Source organism: Protopterus annectens, chromosome 6.part1 (assembly GCF_019279795.1).
Source record: "Protopterus annectens isolate FY-2018-M chromosome 6.part1, PAN1.0, whole genome shotgun sequence".
Lineage (NCBI taxonomy): Eukaryota > Metazoa > Chordata > Ceratodontiformes > Protopteridae > Protopterus > Protopterus annectens.
The window spans coordinates 267,487,196-267,511,714 of NC_056738.1; the positions used below are offsets into that span (position 1 = coordinate 267,487,196).

At 41.5% G+C, this 24,519-nt stretch overlaps 1 protein-coding gene across 2 annotated transcripts in view; it reads left to right on the plus strand.

The window, feature by feature from the left end:
- UBE2F (ubiquitin conjugating enzyme E2 F (putative)) overlaps positions 1–24,519 on the plus strand; it is a 2,002,640-nt gene that overhangs the window by 657,333 nt on the left and 1,320,788 nt on the right. For both annotated transcript variants that reach the window (XM_044075697.1, XM_044075696.1), the window contains one exon: positions 15–80. In XM_044075697.1, the coding sequence (XP_043931632.1) occupies positions 15–80 (66 nt within the window). The remainder of the gene's footprint in view (positions 1–14; positions 81–24,519) is intronic.

A 24,519-nucleotide genomic window follows, 5' to 3' on the forward strand; every position in this document is an offset into this window, starting at 1 on the left:
TATTATTTTTGTAGGTACGTGTAAAGTGAATTTTCCTGATGCAAACAAACTACACTCCTTTCATTTAACTGTCACACCAGGTAGGTAGTTTTTCTTTGCTTAGTTTGGTGATACTATGCTGGCTTAATTTGGTTGACACTGTGAGCAGGAGACTGTTATGGGGGGGGGGGGGGGGTTAGAGACCCAATGTCAGATTCATTCTTTATCCCCAAGCTGTTATGTAGTATAAAGGTTTAGTCCAGACAAAATCACTTTAACTAGCAGATCTAGGAGACCCTCTCTCTGATACCCTCCCCGTGGGAGGAATAAAGAGACCTTGTTGAAGTTTCCAGTAGTTTATTCACTTAAGCAGTTAGATGGAAGAGTGTTCTTGTTCTAATACATTACATTTAGCAGGTCAGTTATTTAAAGGCAATTACAGACAATGGTGGCAGGGTTCACATGTGTTGATTGGAGGAAAATCTGGGAAATGGAAAAACAAAGAGCCAGTCCCAATATTCCTGAAAGACTGGTGATGTATTACAGGCTCAGCAGCCTGTGGAACCTAATTCTTAGTCAAAAAGTTTTATTTTTATTTTTTATTTTTAACTTCTAACAAACAAACCGTGACAACATACTATGAGCTACAACTATAAAACTATATTTAAGAAAGCACATTCGCCTGAGCTCCATCAGATCCATCTAATAGAATGGTTTACACTTTGATCATTGAAAATGCCTGCTTTTACAAGGCTATCACTAGACTTTATTAGTCAGTTTTGTAACATATGTAAAATGAGAGGTCATGTCTGCATCAGTGAGGCTCATATTCCTTGGAGCCAAGTATGAAAGCTTTATTATAGAACTGTTTTCCAGTGAGGTTCTCCCGTTCGATTCTCGGCTGGAGCGCCTTCTGTGTGGAGTCTGCATGTCCTTCCCGCGGTCGACTGATGTTTAAAGACATGCAGGTAGGTGCATGTGTGAATGGGTGTGTCGTCTTTGACGGTTGGGCATTGGGCAGGCAACTCGGCACCGTAAAAATCCACTGCCAATCATCAGTGGACCGGAGTTCCGCTGTGGTGACCATTAACCGGGAAAAGACAAAAGACATTACTTTTTCCAGTCTATCACATGTCATATGAGAAACTGTGCCCACTTTTATGGGGCTCATTGTTTCCTGAAAGACTGGGTGGGATACCAGACTTCACTCGAGTCCTGTGGCTTACCCCTGATTTCAAGCTGTTATGTATGGAAAGTAGACTGCATAAATCCCTTCTTTAGTTTGTGATATGACCATACAGTTACATCATAAATTATATTTAGCACATTTATTTGAGCATCTAAATTATTATAGTTGCTTAAGTCTTGAATTACATTTGAGAGCAATGTCACTTTATCCCCTATTGCCTGATGACTATCAGCTCTTTTTCATCTATTGGCTCATGTATTCCTGTCAAGGTGAAAGCCATTACTAGACCATTCGTTACTTGAGATGTGAATGACAATCACAGAACCGTCATTCTAACAACAGTCAGTGCTTTTTCTGACTGTAACTCTATCCTGCTCCTGTGTCACTGTGAAAGGCCCAGCTGTGCTCTCCCTTGACATGTATGCTTCCACATGTACACTATAGAGGGCTGCCATCACTGGCTTAGCTAGACCAAGCTCATGTTACCAGTCTACAGCCTTATTCTTCACCTGCAAACCTCCACTTACTTAGTGTTAGTCAGCCAACTGGAACCACCAATCTCTGAACCCTGGATGGGTGAACTAGCATTGACCCACTCACTCCCACCCTTCCCCACTTGGCACTTCAGGTTGGAACTGCTAGTCAAACTTTGGTCATCTGGGTTCTAGTTGGGGCTTCTTTCATTGTATGCCACAGAGTTGGGTTGAGCTCTGTTACTTTATAAATAACTTTTATACATGAGTGATACTATGTACTACTGTTGAAATGACTACATTTTCATTTCCAGCAGCAGGAATGGCTGGACTGAGGTATATTCATGGAGGCTGCATGTCACTGCCAACTTTTCATTATTTATCTTGTTGCCTCGTTTCCTTCATTTTTTTTTTTTGAATTGTAAAGGATTATGCCCATTACAGTATGTGAACTCCTTGTTGGTGGTGATTTTCGTAATACCTGCTACCATGCGTAGCAGTGAGTTAACTATAAAGCTCACTGAACACTGAAGTTGCAAAGATGTAGGTGTCTTTGCATCATCTGCCAGTTGAGAAAGTTCAGCAAGGGTGTTAAGGCTATAGTTGTAACTTCCTTTATGAAAGACATAGAATATTATTTTCTGATTCACTTCTGAATTTATTCAGCTGTAAAATCTGCTGGAATTTGTTATATTTGACATTCGTAGTTAGTTCAGATTCATTACAAAAGCAGTGGGTTTTAGTACTCAAAGCTAGGCAATTTTTACTCTCTCTCTCTCTCTCTCTCTATATATATATATATATATATATATATATATATATATATATATATATGTGTGTGTGTGTGTGTGTATAATTTGTTTCTATGATCATTGCAAAAGTCTAAGAACCCTTTACAGGTTTTGTGGAGTTGAGGTTTTATGTCTGACTATGTTGAGGTAACATGAGTCCAGCTAGTAGCACAAGGTCTCTGGGATCTGACTGGGGAGGGACTGGAGGGAGTGGCTGATGCCAAGTTTCTTATTGGAAGAAGGCCTGGAAGTGCAGCTGTTGCACTGGGAAAGACTAGTACAAGCCCGCCAAACACGTGCACAGCACTCTGTAATGGAGAGCCATGAGTGTGTGGAAGCTTGCACTTGCATTGGGGCTTATTATTAGCATCATTGCTTGTTGTCCAGTTGTGGGATTTTTAAAGTATTAAAAAAAATCTCTCAATCCTTACTTGTATAATTGCCATAACCCTCATGTTCTTGCTTCTATCTCTGAGTTCTTGTTTGCTTTACCTTCGGTCAAGAGGAACAAAGAACCCATTGAGGAAAATAATTACAAGCAAGTAAAACAATAATTTGAATAGTTTATAGTCTTAAAATGCAACAGAATAGCCTAGGATAAAAGCAGTGGTAATCAGTCTTACAATTTTTCCATTACTGAATGATGATTTGTATGGCTATATTTACAGACAACTGGAAGCATTTTAACTATATTACATCTGTTATTATTCTTATTGGGCACTTGTCTTATTGTACATTCTTAAATATCATGTCTAAAGGCACGGAACAAATTCTTTTCACATAGATGTGTGTTTGCATGCATCTTTATGCATGTGAACACTTTTATGTGTAAAAAAAAAAACATTCATTTTGCATCCTCTAAAAAAAATTAGAGTTTTAAAGATATCGTCAAATGCAGAAGACTAAACATACTGAGTCTTGTTTATGGCATTAATATTAATAGACAGGCAGGAGACATTTACGTCACTTTGGGTTCTAGCTCTAATTATGTGGGATTAGTTTAGGTAAGTAGTTGTGTATTACTTAAATACAGCCAGTCCCCGGGTTACAAGCATCTGACATGCAGATAACCCATAGATATGAACGGGCTGACACAATGTCGGAAATAACATGAAAGAATTAAAATAGGTAAAGCTAACCAAATCTGTGTGTGTGCGTGTGTTTGTGTGTGACAGAGAGAGAAAGAGAGATCGGGAGAGAGTGAGAGTGATGTGTGAATGAATGCATGTATAAATGAGGAAGTGACTGTGTGTATGACAGATAGGGAGAGAGTGAGAGTGAATGCAGGTATGAATGAGGAAGTGACTGTGTGTATGAGAGATCAGGAGAGAGTGAGAACGATATGAGAGTGAATGCAGGTATGAATGAGGAAGAGACTGTATGAGAGAGAGTGAAGAGTGAGAGCGAGTGATCCTCTTGCAGCAGTTAAGAGGTGGGTGGCTGCATAAGGGGAGGAGGTTACTTATGGAATAGGTGAAGTAGGGTTAAGAGTGAGTGAGAGTGTGTGTGTCTGTATGTCCTACCTCTAAATCTCTTAGAGCAAGAAGCCTGGACAAAGCCATAAATAAAAGTGGGACAAATCCCCAAAAATAAGGACAATTTTAATAAATATTGGTCTTAACTTAGAAAGTTGATAGAATAACAGGTTTATAGCATTAATTTTCTGAAGGGTATGAATTCAGGAGCTCAAATGTCTGTCAATATTTTCTAACTGCCATATGTAATGATTTACCACTAATTTGTCAGAAAATCATAAGTATATGAAAAACAGACCAAAAATAGGAGAGAAAAATCTGGACATTCTGCGAAAATCTGGACATTCTGCGAAGTTTGGTGTGTGTGTGTGTGTGTGTGTGTGTGTGTGTGTGTGTGTGTGTGTGTGTGTGTGTGTGTGTGTGTGTGTGTGTGTGTGTGTGTGTGTGTGAAATCCTTATAAACAATGCATTTAATAACAAGACTCCACTAGCTTTGTTGATAGGAAGCATAACTACAATATACAGTGTTATGTTTAAAAATGTTTTTGTTTGTTTGGAAGTGTTTCTAAAGTATTTTATATGCAAAGAAAAGTAAAATAAATACTAGACTGAGGCATACATTTGACTAAGTGATATTTAATAAGAACCATATGTACGTGTTTCGACTTGTATACAAATTTGACTTAAGGACAGCCTATAAAACACGGATTTCGTCCTTAACCTGGGGACTGCTTGTAATTGCTAGACTGTTAAATTATCAGTTTGACAAAAAAAAAATGAAAACTGTATTAGGTGTGTAATAAGCAAATGCCACTTAGAGAATTCTTCAACTTGTGATTTTTTTTTTTTTTTGCCTATTCTGGTGCACAGCATGCCCAGTAGTCCTCAGTGTGCCTTTTTTAACCAGAGGTTTATCAGATACAGGGTGAAATCCTTTGAGAAATACCAGAAATACCTTCTCTAAAAAAAAAAAAAAAAAAAAAAAAAAAAACTCATCTGATCTAGGTCTGTCTTCACATTAATTGGTGGTTCTTTGGACTATTTCAGGAAAAAAGGAGGAGAAGCACTTGAAGAGAAACATGGTTTGGGACGCTGATGACACCACATTAGAGTTGATTACCCCTACCCCCAGGCTCGAGGTTACTGTTGTCTTTGAGAACCTTTGTAATCTCTGTATTAGGAGACTTTTTCAGCCAAAGCCTCTGGTGTGAAACCTGTGGAGGCCACTGCACCTTTGGCTTCTGGCACGTTCTCACAAACCCAACTAAATTGTCACTTGATTCTTGGGCCATTTTACAGACCTGCGATACTGACACTCAAATTATGTCATTAGCGGTGTGGTGTGCTCTTTCCCCACACTTTTTGTTCAAGAGGAGCTGCCACTGATGCTTTTCTGAGACTGCCTCATAATTCTTTATTTAAGTTTTGCAGTTTTGTATTGTTTCTATTTTTTGCTCATATTTATTGCAGTCTGGTTTAATGTAAATTTGTTTTGTTTTACATGTTTTGTTTTATTTTTATTTTTTTCTTGGAGGTTTAAAAGTAATTGTTTAGTGCAAGTTAGCCAGCATTTCTTTTCTGTTCTCTGCTCTGACTGTAAGTAGATTAAGTCTAGATGATCTGTGGGAGGAACCGAGAAATGGCACTTAGTATTTAAAGTAATTTGTACTGGGTGTGATGAGGATGGACAGGATTAGGAATAAGTATATTAGAGGATCAGCCCAGGTTGGAAGGTTTGGAGACAAAGCCAGAGAGGCAAGATTACGTTAGTTTGGACATGTGCTGAGGAGGGATGCACAGTATATTGGGAAAAAGATGCTAAGGATGAAGCTGCCAGGTAACAGGCAAAGAGAAAGGCCAAAGATAAGGTTTATGGATGTGGTGAGAGAGGACATGCAGGTGGTTGGTGTGACAGAGCAAGATGCATAGGACAGGAAGAAATGGTAACAGTTGATCTGCTGTGGCGACCCGTAACGGGAGCAGCTGAAAAAAGAAGAAGAAGATTTAAAGTAAACAGAACAGGAAAACATTTTCTTTTGGAGCTACCACTGACGTGTATTCCTGTTATGAGACTTAAGTTTTCCACCCACCCACCAGTTTGTTGTGCTGTTAAACAAAGTGGCTCTTGAGTGGCCCACCACTTCTACATATTTTATTTTGTAAGCTCCACCCCATCTCATCTTGTGTGCTTATACTAGTAAACATTGGAGTTCAGACTAAGAAGGCCCTTCTCTTAGACTGTTAAAACTTTAGATGTTCTTCGTGTTTCACTGCTACAGTCCTAACCATTGGGTTATCCATGCTGTGGTAGCCCTCAGTCAGTCCGAATACCAGAGTCAAGGTTTTGAGCGTCAGCTGCTGTCGCTTGTTGGTTGACGTCAGGTTGTCCGAGCTATAAGGGAGAGCAGGCAACGCCATTACCTCAGTCTTTCTTGCCGTGGAGCCCATAGCAGAAGCAATTCACAACAGTGCCGGTCAGCTGTTTCCAGATTTCGAACTTCAGCTGAAAACGTCTAAAGCTAAGTACCCCATTGGGGATCCTTCCTTTTTCTTGCACTAACTGATGTCCGAAAAAGTCAATAACTGTCTCGCCTGTGGAAAGCAAATACCACATCGAGATTTCCAATCTTACTGTGTCACTTGCTTAGACCCAGGTCACGACGTACCCTGCTGTCGGTTCTGTGCCCTCTTTAATGCTAGAACTATTCATTGTAGAGCTATGTTTGTAGCCAGTTATTTTAGTCTTCCATTTCCGATTACCGATATGGCGTCCATCAGTCAGCAAACGATAAGTCTTCCGAAAAAAACGTAAAGCTAAGGATAGAGAGAGAGACCGCATAAGGCCAAGTCTTCCGATGACACCACAGCTAAAAGGGTCATCAGTTCTTCGGAATTCAGTGAGGTGCTTTTGCAGCCCCTGATGCCCAACGTGATTACTTTGCAGGCCTCTACTGAGACCCTTAAGTTGTCCTGTATGCCGCAGATGACTGCATCATTTACCGAGCCTTAGGCTGTCTCTTCCTCGGTTGGGTCCAGAGCCGCTACGCAGGCACCGGCTTCCAAGGATACCTGTTGCACTTCGGAATTCACTTCCAGGACTTCGCCCTCTCTTCCAACTAAAACACCGACAGCTACTCCAAAGAAAACAGTAAAAAGTCTCGATTCCACTACACCTCCCTCTCTTCAAACTAGAATGCTTAAAATGGCAGAGGATGTCATCACTTTCATCCGGGGTAATCAGGCCAGACCAGCCAAAAGGAGAAGAGAACCTTCTCCAGACATCCAGTCAGATTTAGACTCAGAGGGACCTGACTCCTATGTTTTTGAAGAGTTAAATCCTCTTACTGCCTATGAAGACTCAAATGCAGAAGAATGTATTCCTTCTGCATCACCTCCGGAGGACTTTTCCTTCGGGGAAACCCTCCACACACACAGGGAACACTTCCAACGGGAATCAATGGATTTCCCTCAATCCAAGAAAAGACTAAGAGAGTTTCTGGACCTACCCCAGCACAGGCCTCTGGCCATCCCGCCCATCTTGTAGGTGGTAGATGATGTTTACCAAAATTCCAGCCATACCCCTGACACCCTTCCACCTGCCCCCAGAAAACCTGACAGGTGCTATAGGGTACCTGACTCACATAAATTCCTCTACAGAAATCCTATAGCAGATCCAAGGTGATTACTCAGGGACCTAAGGGAGGTAAGACTACCTCTGCAAAGAATTGTACTCCCTCGGACAAAGAATCCAGGGCGCTGTGCAGATGGGATAAAAAAAGTATATACCTTTGCAACTTTAACTATAAGGGCTCTCCAACTGTCTGTTCCATATGTTAAAATATCAACAGCACACTTTGGAACTTTTGAAACGGAAAATCTCCGCACTCTTCATCTCAGGTGGCAAAGCACTCCTTGCACTGTGGATTTGACACCCTAGAAGCTTCTAGCAGGCAGCAGTGGCAGCATCTGTCATCAGAAGACAGGCATGGCTGAAGGAACAACCTCTCCCAGATCATGTCAAAGCTAAAGTCATGGATGCCCCACTTGACAAAAGACCACTTGTTCGGACAGAAAACTGAAGAGGTAATTAAAACGATGGAAGACAATGCAAAATCGATGCAGACTGTTAAAGATTTTCTTCAAGTACAACCTCCTAAGTTCAGCAGAAATTTTCCCTCTAAACACTGGTCCTTTCCTGCACCAAACAGGCAGGCACAAGGCAAAACCCATAGGGACAGACCCACCAGGACTCAAACTCACGGCCAGTAAAGAACAAAACAGTGCCCCCCCCCCCCCAAACACTAGAGCAGGGAGTTCAAAAGCAACCCTGTAGGGAAAAAACTCTCAATGACTACCTTTCCCATCTCTGCCTGCCTCCACCACACCAAAAGCTAGGAGGAAGGCTATCTTTATGCAGAGAAAATTGGAACTCTATAACAAAAGATCAATGGGGCTTAAAAAAACATTGCTCAGGGGTACAAATTCAATTTCTAAGCACTACCACCTCCAAGAGGGTACCTAGACCTACCTCCAAACCAGTGGGCAGAAGCACTAAAACAAGCGCAAAGCCTAAAATCCCTATGGGCAGTAGAACCTGTACCTCCAGAACAAGTTGCAAAAGAATTCTTTTTCAGACTATTCCTTGTTCCCAGGAAAGAGGGGACTTGCATCCCATCCTGGACCTATCCTTTCTCAATACCTTCCTGGTAATCCCAAAATTCAAAATGCTTACTTTACAACAGCTTCTACCAATGCTGCCAAACAAAGCTTGGATGGTCACCTTAGACCTAAAGGATGCTTACCTGCACATCTCAATAAGGGAATCATGCAGAAAATTCCTGTGATTCAGAGCAGGATCAATACACTTTCAATTATCTGCTTTGCCCTTTGGCTTATCTACTGCTCCCAGGGTATTCACCAAATGTCTAGCTCCTGCCATTGCCTTTTGCAGGCAAAACAATGTACAGATTTACCCTTACCTGGATGACTGTCTCGTCCAGGCAAACTGCAAGGAACTGCTCCTGCAGCACCTCTCATGTGTAAAAACCCTACTCACTTCTCTGGGGTTCACTATCAACGAAAGGAAATCAAAACAGACACCTACCAGGAAAATCATATTTCTGGGAGCCTTACTGGACACAGAACAGCAAATGGTCTTTCTGTCCCCAGAAAAACAAAGTTTCCTACCAAAATACTTCACTACACTGGGCTCTAAAACCCAGCTTTCTGCCAGAAAGTTCCTACAAGCTCTAGGGTTCATGGCCTCATGCTTCCTCCTGGTCCCTCTGGCCAGACTACACATGAGGAAAATTCAGTGGTACCTAAAGAGAACCTATAGTGTCAACACTCGCAACCTCTGGACACCTCCCTGCCTGTCAACCTTGCATAAGATCCAAGTTCCTCTGGTAGGCCCAGGCCTCTGCTCTGAACAAGGGACTTCCATTCACCCTCTTTCCATCAGACCAGACCATAACTACAGATGCTTCGGGCATAGCCTGGGACGCCCACCTAGAAGGCAGATGCGTCCGAGGCCTCTGGAATGCACAAATGCTACCCTTGCACATCAACCAAAACTTTTTGACATCCTTCAAAAACCCTACCTCAAGCCAGGAGTTCTCATAAAAACAGACAACACCACAGTCATGTGGTAAATCAACAAAAAGGAGGGACTAAATCTTACCCCCTGTGCAGACTAGCCATGAACCTGTGGCTAGCAGCCTCATCCCTGGGACTACATCTTATAGCCCAATACCTACCAGGCATCAACAATACCCTGGACCACCTAAGCAGAATGCTGCTGGACCCACATGAATAGCAAATCTACAGAGACATTTTTTTGTAATTTACCCACACATGGGGGACCCCCCCCCCCAAGGCGGACCTCTTTGCCTCTCATTTAAATGACCAACTACAGAAATTCTGCACCAGGGAGTGCCATCACCTGGCCTGGAAGGTCAAAGCCCTGACCTTCCCTTGGAATGCCCTATTTGTGTATGCATTCCAACCTATATTTCTCATTCCAAAAGTATTAATCAAGATAAGGGAGGAAAAACCAAGAGCAATACTCATTGCCCCAGATTGGCCCAGACAGCATTGGTACCCACTGCTGCACAGCCTATCTCACCAGCCCCCTCTGGCAGCTAACTCTGATACCTCATCTGCTATCCGGGGGGGGGGGGGGCGACAAGACAATGCTGCACCAGACCTTCAGACACTCAAGCTCTCAGCATGGCTTATTTTGCCAAAACCAACAAGGAATCTATGCTAAGCAAGCAAGTCCTTGACATCATCACAGAAGCCAGAAGGCCCAGCACCAGAAACTCTTACGCTGGAAAATGGAAAAGGTTCTGCTCCTGGAGCCAGTCCAAGGGGGCAGACATACATCTGCCCTCCATTCCTCTTATTCTAGATTATCTTGCTGAGCATCTTAATAAGGGTCTCTCCTCCTCCTCCATAAAGATCCATGCCTCTGCCATCTCGGCACACTTTGATACAGAACAGCCATTGCTCTCCCACCCTCTTATCAAACAATACCTTAGAGGAGCCTCTAATATCAGGCCTCCCAGAAGACAGCCCACCCCAGCCTGGGACCTGAACTATGTTTTAGAAAAGCTTACTCTGCCTCTCTTCGCAGCTGCAGCATCCTCAGAACTAAAGTACCTCTCTTGGAAGACTGCCTTTCTCCTGGCTATTACTTCAGCCAGGAGTGTGTCAGAGCTTCAAGCCTTAATGGCCATTGAGCCATTTATCATCTTCCATGCAGACAGGGTCTCTCTGAAAACCAATCCCCCCTTCATGCCAAAGGTGTTTTTGGATGTTGCCCTGAACGAGGCCATCCACCTGCCCACCTTCTTCCCTAATCCTCAGAAAAAGGGGGAAAGGATACTGCATTCTTTGGATGTGCACAGGCAACTCAGATTTTATCTGGATCGTACAAAGACATTCAGGAAAACTGACCAGCTGTTGGTCAGCTTTAAAACAGAGGCACAGGGAAAACCAATATCCAAACAGACCATTTCTAAATGGATAGCACACTGCATCCAATTCTCTTACTCCTTGCATAGAAAACCACTCCCTAGGACCATCAGAACCCATTCCACTAGGACAACCTCTACTTCCACAGCATTCCTTAGAGGGGTACCCACCAAGAACATCCTGGAAGCTGCCACATGGACTTCAGTCCACACTTTATTACCATCTGAACCAATTCTCAAAAGCTAGGGCTGGGTATGCCTCTGAAATTTTGCAGGGCATGCTCACCCAATCTTAAGTTTCTATTAACCTTCCACCCTTCTTCTCAGCTTTGGGAATCTTCCCAATGGTTAGGACTGCAGCAGTGAAACTTGAAGAACATAGTACAGTTGTGTACACTCACCATAAATGTAGATGTTCGACTGTGTTCACTGCTGCAGTCATGCTTTCCCACCCTCCTTCCCCGTGATATCTGCTTTCCTTAGAGAGGCCTATTTCTATGGGGATCTCTGATCCCAGGACTAGTAATTATTAACATTGGACTTCTTTGGTTGGTTAAGGCAAGAAAAACTGAGGTAATGACGTCAGCCGCACTCCTTTATAGCTCAGACGACCTGACGTCAACCAGCAAGTGACAGCAGCTGATGCTCAAAACCTTGACTCTGGTATTTGGGCTGACTGAGGGCTACCACAGCATGGATAACCCAATGGTTATGACTGCAGCAGTGAACACACTCGAACATCTACATTTATTGTGAGTGTACACAACTGTACTTTACAATCTCTTTCATATCTTCCTAGTGTTTAGTGCATACTGCAACATTTAGACTATTAATACATTTTTTTCCTTTCTGTTTTTAAAAATCACAAATTTCTGGTCAAGACTTGCCAATCACTGGTAGCTTGCAATCCACTTCTTTGGATTCATTTTGTAATTAGTGCTTTAGTTTTGCTCCTCTTGACAGGGAGAGTCCAGCGGTATTAAATTTTGTAGCCTCTCTGGAGAATACCAGTCATTGGAAAGCCTGAAAACTACTACTTAGGAGTCAGCTTGGAATTAGTGTTGCTGTTTTACTCCCGGTGATAAAAGCAGCATGAGAACATTGATTCCTGTCCGTCACTGATATGGCAGTGTGTATGGGACTTTCTTGACTGGTCTGGGTTTGGACCATTGTGCAACTTAACTCTCTTGCACTAAGGTGCTCTGTGCTATCCAGGGCATCTGCCAGGAGAAAGTTACAATGAGCCGACAGACCCATACTGCATTTAGGATGAAACTGCTGATCGCCAAAGAGCCCATTGCTTGTTTCAAGGAGCAGCTTGGCGTTAGTGCTGCGGTTTTGCTTCTAGTGAGAGAAGGATTAAAGGGATATTGATTCCTAGCTGAGTGTAGCTGCAGTTAGTCCAGCACTAGTAACAGCCAGGTAGTAGCCAATAGTTTATTATTCTTGACAATTCTATCTTTTCATTAAGCACTGCTAGATTAGCTGCTACCATCGAACCTATCTTCAGAATATCACCCTAAAAACTTCATCCATAAATTCAGGGAATTCTATAATAGCCTTTCTCCAACCCCTAAGTAATGTGAACAGCCCTTATCCACTGGTCCCCGGCAGTATGGCTCAGTAGTCTGCTGTCACCCTATCTGTGATCAGTCTGATTGCATTAGGTGTTCTAAGGCAGTGTAGCAACTGCCTTATGCTTACTGATGGTTTGTCTCTTCTACCAATTCATAGTACCCCGTTAGCGATGTAAATATTTAAGAAACATGGAGGCAAACCTCTCACATCAGCCCACTACCAGTAAACATCATATATATACAATACTACATCAAAATATACCAATAAGTCTGTAACTGAGGCTGTAAAGAAAAAAAAAATGACAAAACCTGCTAGAGCACACTCTAAAAGATGTTAGCCTTCAGCACACAAGGCAGCACCTACTCTTCTCCACTCCCATATACTGCAACTCCACAACGAAGACTAAGAGTCAACAGGAAAGTAGTACTAAGCTTGTAAGGCCCACAGTGTCTGCTGCCACACAGGGAAGTGTCTTAGCCATATATGACCATATAGTTAGGCATACAGAGTTTACACTCTCTAGACTGGAGAAGAGGAGGGTGACTGTAAGCTGCTTATTCACTGCCTGGGTCTGTGATGTCACAAGGGCCCTAAGTTCCCAAACACCAGTCAAGTAGGGCTATGACCTAGTGGTGGTACATGTGTATGAATGACCTGAGGTGCATCTATAGGGACATGCAGAGAGACTTGCTGGAACTTACTGTGCATGTGTTAACAGGCCAGAAATACAGTGGTGTTGAGCAGTATCTTGTCTTCACCAAGAATTATGCCTAGATACCAAGACAAGAATTTTTTTTTAACAACTAGCTAAGTAGTTGGTGTCATTGTAAGGCGATTCAGTATGTGTCAACCTGTGATGAGATTGTATAGAAGACTTTCTGTTTCACCAGGTATGGCTTACACCTCTCATACCAGGACTTCTGCATACTGGCTAAAGCATATTTTGCTGTGCAGTACCATTTCTAGACATCGCCTCCCTACTGAACAGTCTTACAGAGCCAACTCAAATCTAAATTTGGAGTACATCATCAAAATCATAGTTGCACTGCTTGGGTCTATATCAGCATTTCAAAAATGTAGTAGGTCGAATCACTAAATGTCGAACTGAAATGATCGACCTATTACATTTTCAAATGCCAATAAAAAAAACTAAAAAAAAAAATTAAAGGGTGTAGGCAGGCAGGCAAGCCCCCCTGCACCCCCCACACCCCCCGCTACTTAAATATACCAACTCCAAGACCGCACTACATTGAGGTAAACAGAAATCTCCCCTTACGGAGATTTCCATTTACCCATTCGACGTTCTGCCCTTTCGGCATTCTCGATGCAACAATATCAAATTCAATATTGTCAGCATTCGAGATGCTAATAGGGACCCCACTGCTCAGTGCTAGTATCTAATCAGAAAGATGCCAGAAAATGAGGCCCTCCTGCACTCTAATATATTCATATCTGGATGGTTACGGAGATGTGGTTTCAGTGCAATGACAGTACTCAGTTTATACCAGGGTTCAACACCTGTCATGCCTTCAGGCCCTTCGGTTACTGTGGAGGAGTATCCGTGTTGGTCTTTGTGATGATCCCAACTCTGGGCCAGTGATCAAGAAGGCTGAATCCTCACCACTGACACTGGAGAGGGACATTCATGTGGACAGAAATGGATACACCCAGTATTTCCAAATGCAGCTCTCTGCATCAACCACAATTTCCCTTAAGAGCACACAGGGAACACAGTCCAGGGGGCTGGTATCCCCTCTCTCTCCAGATCCCTAATAAGACTCCCCACTGGAACAGCTGTAGAGTTGAGTCCTCAGCCGAATGTTCAAGCCAAGTCCTCTACCACTCTCTTTGTGAAACTATTGCTTTGTATCCCTGCTGCAAGTAGCTTTCATGCACACATACCTGGGAAAGGTTTGCACAGATTTACTGGCTATGCCCCCAGCTGCCTAAACTATGAGGTATTTACACTGCCATCAGACACTACAAAGCCAGCTACTCTAAGGCTCTTCCAAGGCTACCTGGATATACTGATTGATATTAATATTAATACAAATGATAGTCTTTGGCCAGTGCAGTAAGGCTTTCAAGAGTGTCCACAGAGTCACCAAGTACAAGTACTCTAAAGGATTAAAATATTCTCAAACGGACCAGCCACAATGAGAAGTTTAAATAGATTTAATAATAAAAGAACATGGAAATACTAAATATCTGTTTACAATACCAGAGTTTCAATCACAGGACATATTAAAATAACACAGATTAACAGATTTACACAGATACAGAAAAACAGTACTTAACTAATTTCACTATATTTTCCTGACTGATCTAAAGAATTACTATTCCCTGGTTCACTTACTAGAGCAAGGCAAGATAAAGTAGGTGAGGGGTCCTTCCTTGTCAGGTTCAAAAAACAGACTGCCATGTCACTGAGACACATTTCTTTTTAATATCTAAGTATTATTTCAGAGTTGGTTACAAAATGACATCACATTTGATCATCTGACTTTGTTTCCCACACTATCCCCATCACTAGGAGCTGCCAAGATTTAGCACATATATGTTACAATACTTACCTCAAGATTTGCTAAAGTTTATTGCAGCATCTGGAAGCTGTAAAACAATTTTAACACTTCTGTTCTTCCTACACAGACCAACAAGCCATGCTTCTTACAGACATTGCATCTCTGGCTTCATTCAAAACTGAGAGATAACATCTTTATAGCCTAGGCCCAGTAATTTAATTTCAGAACATTTTTTTCAAAGTTAGCTACAGTTGGACTGTAATTAACCTGTTTTCTTCCAGTATCCTCTGTTACAGTGTATTCATTTCAGCAGTTACAATGCATGCGTTTAATCAGTTACTACATGCATGTATTTTTCTTTTCTGTCCAGCAGGACCCACTGTTAATACATTTTTTTAACACAAGCAACTTTACAAATACATTTTCAACACAAGCATCTGTACAAATCAGTTTGATATTCAAATGGCATATAATTCTTTACTAAATTCCCTCTAGCTGTGCTGGCGTACGTTACAAATCCACTGCCCTACTTCTCCTAGCACAGCTGGCAGTAACTCACATCTTCACAGTCAGAAACACCATCACCTCATGTCAGATTATCCCACAGCCCTAACTTGGTGGTTTTGGAGATGCAAATCACCCTTAACAAATCTGCCTATTACTTCATTGCTAACAGATCCCCAGCAGTGGCCTTCAAAGATCATGGAAATTGCCTTAATACCATAGAAGGGGTTAAAGATCAAAACAAATACCTTCTTGAATGGGGACTTCAGTTAAGGAACCATTGAGTGACACACTTAAACCTCCAAAACTGGGATATGCTCAGAGTTTTCTAGACTTTGTTAATACCACTGTACTGGAGAAAATTGTAATATCCTTGGATGGATCCTTATCAATCTAGTCCCCTAATGTACCCCCACCACACTTCCCCTCATCCTTGGCTAAATAAGACCATAAATCAGTTACCTTCTTATTCAGACTTAATAGTGCCAGTTCACCACTAAACAAAATCATCTTTAGGTACTTCATCATGTCAAACCTGTAGATGACCTAGTAAAATTCTTAATAGTCCCCCGCAAGTGGACCCAAACGAGAGGGCTGCCATATTCACCTCCAATTTTTACCTGCATCTAAGCATCTGGATAGAAGAGTCTGTAGTCGTTTGCCGTCAATGTAATAGTAAATTCAGGAACAAACCTCACTGTTGGAATTGCCTTATTAGTAAACTGAATAAGAAAAGAATGAAAGTTGTAAAAAAATCCCCAAGCCCCCTACCTTACGCTCACACTAAAACATTCTAGCAAGGTACTTAACAGCACTGTAGGAAAATGTCAAGCAGAATACAAGCTTAAGGTCACTACAAATAGCAGAGGAACTGCTAAACTTTCTTCATTTGTGCAAGGCAATTAAGGACTAATGCTTAACAGTGCAGTGAACTAATTCATAATATTACACATTACAATCTCAAGAATGTAGGCAGCATATTTTTATTTTACATTTGTTAACCGGGCTAGTCCAGCTGGATACATGTCCATTTTCAGTGGAGGCCCGAGGAGAAAAGCTCCGCTATCTACTACTTGACAAGAAAATAATACAACAATGTACAGTAAAAAAGAAAAAAAAAAACAAGAACTTTAAACCTCAATTACAGGATGATTAGGCAATAGAGAACAGACCGAGACTTAGAAGGTAAGCAAGGTCAGGTAACTAACTAGGTTACAGAAATTAATAACATTATCTATAAGTTGAGAAAAGAAAGAATTTGGGTAATGTCTATTTTTGGGAGGGGGAGACGGATACACTTCAGAAATGGAAAGTGTATTATGATAGAGTTAAGAAAGAGGAGGAGAGGGGGGTAAAGAAGGGAGGGAGTCAAAAAGGTCAGCCAGGATTATTGCAAGAGCATAGCCAGTGGTTGGTTAGGAAGTGTTTAAGTTTGGATTTAAATAAGGAGGGAGTCAAAAAGGTCAGCCAGGGTTATTGCAAGAGCATAGCCAGTGGTTGGTTAGGAAGTGTTTAAGTTTGGTTTTAAATAGTGGAATTGAGGTCAGGGATGTAAGGTCTTGAGGAAGTTGATTCCATACTTTGCCAACTGAGTTGGAAAATGTGGAGTTGCCTGCTGCGTTATTTGATAGAGAAGTTTGAATCAATATTTTGTTGCAAGAGCGTAGGTTTTTCAGACTGTTATAGGGTTTTATGAGGGTGGAGAGCATTGGTGTATTATCTGGGTGATGGAGGGCTTTGTGGGCAATTGTAAGTTGATAATATTGAATTAGGTGGGGTAACTCCAGCCACCCTAGCTTTAGGAGATTCAAGCAATGATGAGTTCTGTATGGAGAGGCAGTGGCAAATTTGGCAATGTTGTTGTATGAGGTAGCAAGATTGTTGAGATTATATTTTGAAAGATTAGTGTATATGGGGGAAGCGTATAATAGGGTAGAAATTAAGTGGGTTCTAGCTATAGTAGTTCTAGCTTCAGGAGTTAAGAAAGACTTGATTCTGTAGAGTGAACCTAGTTTTCTGTTAGTTGTTTTTATGATAGAGTTAATATGAAAGTCAAATTTTAGTTGGTTGTCAATAGTAACACCCAAGAGTTTGGTTGTTTGGTCTGGAGTGATTAGGGTGCCATTGTTAGATGTAAGAGTGAAGTTGATAGAGGGAGACAGGTGTGTGGGTGCAAAGAGGAGAAGTTTGGTTTTCTTTGGGTTAAGGAGGAGACCGTGATTAGAGAACCATTTCTCTATAGTGGTGAAGGTTTTTTGAGTGAGGGAGTGAAGGTCAGCCTGGGTTGTGGCAGAGCAGATAATGGTGGTGTCATCAGCATATTGAATGCAAGTAGACTGAGGGGTGGCAAGATGCAGGTCATTAATAAAAATAGAAAACAGTAGAGGACCTAGGATGGAGCCCTGATGGACCCCTATAGAGGTGGGGAGAAGTTCAGAAAGATGGTTGTCCCATAGGACAGCTTGTTTCCGATTATGAAGATAGGATGTGAACCAGCTTAAGGTAAGATTGTCCAGTGAGAGACATTTTAAACGATGTAAGAGGAGTTGGTGATTGACCATGTCAAAGGCTTTTGACAGGTCTACAAAGAAAGCTGAAGAAAGAATATTTTTGTTGCGATTTTTGTTAATAGAGTCTATGAAGGATAATAAGGCTGTGGTAGTGCTATGGAATGGTCGAAACCCATGTTTGCAATTAGCTAGGAGATTATTGCATAGGAGGTGATTAAGCAACTGTTTGTGGATGCATTTCTCCATTATTTTTGCAAGAGGAGATAGTTACGCTATGGGTCGGAAGTTAGAATACTCCATTGAGTCACCCCCTTTGAAAAGAGGAATGATGTGTGAGATTTTCCAAACTGAAGGGATAGTGCTTTCTTTTAAGGTCCTGTTAATTAGTATAGAGATAGGGTAGGCTATAGCTTTTGCACTTAGCTGGAGGTATTCAGCTGGTAAATTGTCAGCTGAGGGGGTTGTGGGTTTAAGTTTTTGAAGTAAGGACAGTATATAGGAGGTAGGTATGGGTTTGAGTTGAAATGGGGGAGGAGTGCAGCTTGGGGTAGATAGTATAGAGGTGTCAGGGCTTTGTTGGTTAGCTAGTTTTATTATTGCTGAAGTAAAGAAGGTGTTAAAGGCATTAGCTGTTTGTAAGGGGGAGTCTGGGTTGTAGCCTAGTGAATTAGGTGTTGCAGCTTTGCCAGGGGATAGTAGTGTGTTAATTGCTTTCCAAAATTTATGTGGTTGCTGGGGGGAGAATAGTTGTAGTTGAGTATAAAAGTTCTTTTTATCTTTTAGGATGGCTTGCTTTGTCATGTTTCTTTTTTGTTTAAAAGTAAGATGCAGCTTTGCCAGGGGATAGTAGTGTGTTAATTGCTTTCCAAAATTTATGTGGTTGGTGGGGGGAGAATAGTTGTAGTTGAGTATAAAAGTTCTTTTTATCTTTTAGGATGGCTTGCTTTGTCATATTTCTTTTTTGTTTAAAAGTAAGATGATCAGTAAAGCTTTTAGTGGTTTGCCATTTAGTCCAGGCTTTATTCCTACTAAGGATTAGTTGTTTAGTATTGCTTGTGAGCCATTGAGCTGTCTTAGATTTCATACGTATAGAACGCAAGGGGGCATGATGTTCAAGAATGGTAAGGAAAATTATTATTAAAGTGGTTAACAACTTCATCTATAGGGAGAGTTTTAAGAGGTGACCAGTTAACTTGCATAAGTTCATTTTGAAACTGATAGGGATCAAAATGTTTTTTGCAACGGGATGAACGAATTAGGGGAGGTATAGCAAAATGTGTTTTATGCCTAATAATATAAGTTAGGGAGTGGTCACTAAGGTCATCTGGGAGAGTTCCTGTTGTATATTTTTGTTTGGGACTATTTGTTAAGATCCAGTCTAGTATGGTTTCTTTATTAAGTTTGTTTGTTCTAGTTGGGGAGTTTATGTTTTGAGAGAATCCATGCAAGTTAATAAGGGTAGATGGATTGGTTTGTTTACATAGGGTCCAATCAATATTAAAGTCTCCTAAAAGTACTGTTTCTTGAAGGAGGTTTAGTGAGTGCCAGTTTAGTAGGTCTTCTAATATGGTAGGATTTTTGCCTGGGGGAAGATAGGTACAGATAATATTGATAGTTTTGTGAGGGTTAAGCTGAAGTTTGGAAATAATAATTTCAAGGGTATGATTTGTTTTACTTATTTCCAGTCCAGTTTTAAAGAGTATAGCTACACATACCTTTTTGTTTAAACGGTCTTGTCTTAGGATGTTATAGCCTGGGGGGATAATTTCATTATCTTTTAATGTGGGTTTGAGCCATGTTTCAGTTAGGCAGAGAATGTCAAACTGTTAGACTTCTAGAAGAGCATGTATTAGTGGAATTTTATTGCAAATGCTACGAATGTTTAGATGTGCAATTGAGAGAGATTTGGGGGGTTTAGTATTCGGTGTAGACATTGTTTTAACTTGTTGCCAGTTAGGGAATAGTGGGGCGGGGTCAGGGCCAGGGCCAGGGTTGGGGTGTATATCTCCATCAATCAAAGAGAAACTTACTATAAGGTTATCAAATTGTGAGGGTTTGCAATAGTAATTTTGTTTTGTGAGGGTATGAATAAGGTATTTAATGTGAGAAAGACTGTGATATTTAGGTTGAAGATAAGAGTTTTTGTATATGGGACTGAGGTGGGTTATGGATGTAATTGGGGGGGTAGCTAGGGTCTGCTTGCGTGAGATGCAAGGAGTAGAGTATAAGGATTGCTCATAGGAGGTTAAGAGATAGGTAGAGGAAAGAGTAGTTAGAAGAGTTAGTAGTAGCATAGTGTGGTATTGGTTATACATGATAAGTAGAATTAGAGAGAGTGTCTAGAAAGTATATGTGCTGGATAGTAGATGGGTGGGTGAGGGAGGAGACTATTAAGGATTGGGTGGAGACAGGAAGAAGTTGTGATTGGTCTTGAGCTGGGAGGTGTGTGGTTAAGTAGGAATAAATGTAGAGGTGCCAGGGGCGGGTGGGATTTGGGGGCAGGGTGGGGCGCGAGGTGAGCCCGGAGCGGAAGAAGGCCTAAAGGAGTTGATAGTGGGACAGAAAAAACAATCAGTAAAGTGAAATAACAGCAGGTAAGTTTAAAACGGGTAATGTGATAGTATGAACTGTGGGGGTTGATGGTGAGAAGATATATAGTAGTCGTGTAAGAATAGGAGGGTGTTTTGGCAAGGGCCAGAGAAATGAAAAGTGTAGTTAATAAACTAAAGATACAGGTAGAAGTCAACGTTACCAGTGAGTGTGGGAGTAAGTTAAAAGGAAGGACACCTAAAAGTAGAAGGGTGCCAGCTAGTGGCCAAAAGGACTTAAGTCAGAGGTATGGAGGTAAGGAAGGGATAAAATAAGGAAAAGAGTAAGGAAAAAAGTATTAATGGCTAGGAGATGGAAATAACAAATGGTAGTTATGGCAGTGCAATAAATGAGGATATTAACAGCTACATGTAGTACTAACTTTACCTACGTACCCAAATTGTTGTGCTCAATATCCTTAAAAATTTAGTTTTCTTTGTAATTACCTTGGAACAAGTCTTAGAATCCCTTTCATAGGCTAAAAATGATTTTGTGGGACCAAATAACATTCTAGGCTGAATTTTCATTATTGCTAAGCATGCACTATTTGAACATATCTACCCAAACTGTTCAACTTCAGCATATCCAAAGAGTACCTGATGCCTGGAGAATCACCATTGTGACTCCCCTGCATAAGAGTGACTCCCTTTACAGACCCAGGTAGTTATAGAACCATCAGCCTCACCAGCTGTACATGTGCAAATCCATGGAACATATCATAGCAGAACTCATTTATGCAGGCATGTCCAACTGAAATGAACTAAACACCACCTATTATGGTTTTTGAAGGGCAGATCCTGTTTCCTGAGCCTAGTAAACTTCTTTGAAAAGGTTACAGAGGCTGTGGACAGTGGCCATTGTGCGCATTGCTTATCTTGACCTGACCAACACTTTTGACAGTATACCCCATGCTGGTATTATTAAAAATGTAGGCAAACGAGATATATCTCTGTGTTGCCCACTGGATTTCAGACTGGCTATCAACAGATCTGTAGTAAGGAAAGTTGACAGTACCCTATCCGAATGTAAATTTGTAACTAGTGGGCACCGCATGGATCATTGCTGGGCCCTCTGTGTTTGTCATTCATTTTGCATACATTCAAGCCAATATTCATGAAGTGTGGTTGACCAAGTTTTCTGATTCCTGCAATCTGGGCACTGCTATCCACTCATCCACTGATACTAAAGTGCTCCAAAAAGGGCTGGAATATGCAATATCTCGTGTACTGAACATAGTCTTAAGCCAAATGGAAAAAAGTGCAGCATAATAGGGTTTGGCAAAAAAACTCTTCCAACTTTATAGATTATAAATGGTACTCCTCTTCAAACAGACATGGTCACAAGAGACCTAAGTACTTACGTGGACAACTTTGTCTCATTTGATCATCATATGTCCACCGTAGTCAAGAAATCCTTCTATCTACCCAGTTAATTTTTAAGGGAATACCTTCAAGATCCAAAGAGCTCATCTTAACACTGTAGTCTTCCCTTATCAGGCCCGTCATCGAATACAGTGCCACTTTTGGTATGTGCAAATCTAAGCATATCATTCAACTAAAAAAGTCCTAGTGATTTGTAACAAAAAAAAATGAAAGGCACAACTTTCTTTATACCCAGTAGCCTATCTTCTGTTTTGAGGTAACCTGTGTCTTGCTTTTTGAGCTATGAAAGACCCAGTCCTATTTGACTTCTTATTTGCAAAATCAGTGACTTTACAAACAGCCATACTGAGAATCTAAATTTACACAAGCAAAAAGCAAGACTTGCTGGGGAAATAGGCTTTTTATTTTGTTCCCAGTGTATTGAATAAGTCACCACTACAGGTCAAAAGAATACCATTTTGTTTGCTTTTATGTATAGTCTGATTGGTTAGATGGGTAGATATAAGTTTACATTAGGGTTTTCATTTGTCTCTGCTTGATTTGAGAGTTAGGCACTATTAAGTACTTGTAAAAGGTGGCAGGAACTTTTAGGTGCATCTTCTTAAAGGTGTATATGGCCAGACCTTTTATGGCCCCTGTGATTACTTACCTTGTATTGTTCCTATGAGTCGAGGGAGACCACAACAAGAGTTTAGATGTCCACCTGTGTCCCAAGGTCTGTAAGGCGGACCTCATCCCCCAAGCATAGGCCCATTAACAAAAGCAGAAATGGTTGCACCAGCCACCACTGACTGGTTCTTAACCTCCTATGTCATCACATGTTAAAATTCCAGGGGTCCTTCCTTGATCAGCTGAGAAAGAAACCAAAGGAGATGGAGGCAAAAAGCATTAAAAAGGAGAATAATTTCCCAGGTTGCTAGGCAGTCCATGAAGTGCTCATAGGTAAGTACTAGGCTAACTCTGCTTGTGGACCATTTTAAGCCAAGCCAATTTTCCTTTCATGAGAAACAACCCATATGCCTTGTGTCTGTGAGGTAAACACTTGAACCATAATGCGCCCATAGCATTTACAAAGAGGCTGTCTCCAGTCATTGCCTTTTCCAGGGCAAAGGGCATTCGTATTTATCCCTAACTGGATGATGCCTTATTCAGCCCTCATCCCTGTAGGAAATAGAAAGGGCTTTGGTGATCATAGTGCACCACTTCCAGGGCACAGGGTTGCATTTGAACCTCGAAAAGACTCAAATGAAGCCACCAAGGCAGCTCACCTTTCATGGGACATCTCCTGTTTACTGATAAGGAAAAACTTTCCTGCCTACAGGCAGGATCCGATTCGTAACCTAATACTTCAGCAGAATTCATTGCCCTTTACCCTGCATCAAGAACAAACTTGTGTGGTGGATAGAACAAATCTCTCTGAAACCAAGAATGCCCTTTAGATTGGAGCTAGAGTTTGATATTCTGACAACATACTCCATGGGCTCTGGATAGTAAAGTCACATGGAGAGATGAGAGTACAAGGGTCTTGGGATAGAAACCTTGGGAATACACATATAAACATCAATGAGATAGCAGTTATTCTAGCTATCAGAGCATTTAAATGCATTTGGAAAAAATGAAATATAGAAAATTCTGGCAGACAGTGCCATAGTAATGTGATACAAAAGCAGGGGGGAGCTCAAGCCTATCTCCTGGACATACTAGCTAGGCAAGTGTAGGAATGCCTAGGATGCAGAACGAGAACCCATGGTATAGTACATTCCTTCCCAGAACAACAGCTTGGCAGACTATCTAGACAGAATGAGACACAAGACCCCAGTGAGTTGATGTTAGAGGAAATGTTCTTGGTGTTAGTCCACCAGTGTGGGGTGTGCCAGAAGTAGACTTTTTACTTCCCAGAAAAGAAACAACTAATCGTATATTGCACCAAGCTAACCACAAGAGAGGTCTCAACAACAGATGTCTTCACCACTTTTTTGGCAGGGATATACCTGAATGCTTTCCCTCCCATTCATCTGATCGCTAATTCATAGGTTCATAGGTAGGTACTAGGCTATTGGCCCAAGGGCCTAAGTAAGCCTAGCCAACAAAGTTCCCTGGCTTACGCCAACCCAAGAAAGTTAATTTTCTGTGCCTCTGTCGAGTAGAGCCACAGAAGTGATCCCCGGGGTGTATTTCCTATTTCCCATCCACTCATCAAGATTTTTCTTGAAGAGTGTTAATGAGGAACTTTGCTTGACATAGATGGGTAGCTTGTTCCAGAGTATGGGAAGTCTCTGGGACAGGAATCTGTCCCTCCAGCAAGTCTGTTTATTGTGGTGACAAGGTTTAGATCCCTAGAGCATGTAGCTTGGAGGGATTGGGATTTCGTTAGGTGTAGCATGTCCAACAGCTCTGGGTTTGACATAGCTTTATATGTTAGGCAGAGATCACCTCGGAGTAGGCGATATGCTACAGAGTAAAGCTGGAGTCTTTGGAGACGATCAGTGTAGGGCATCTGTTTGAGTCCAGTAATTCTCTTTGTGAGGTACTTCTGTTGCCTGTCAGGCTGTT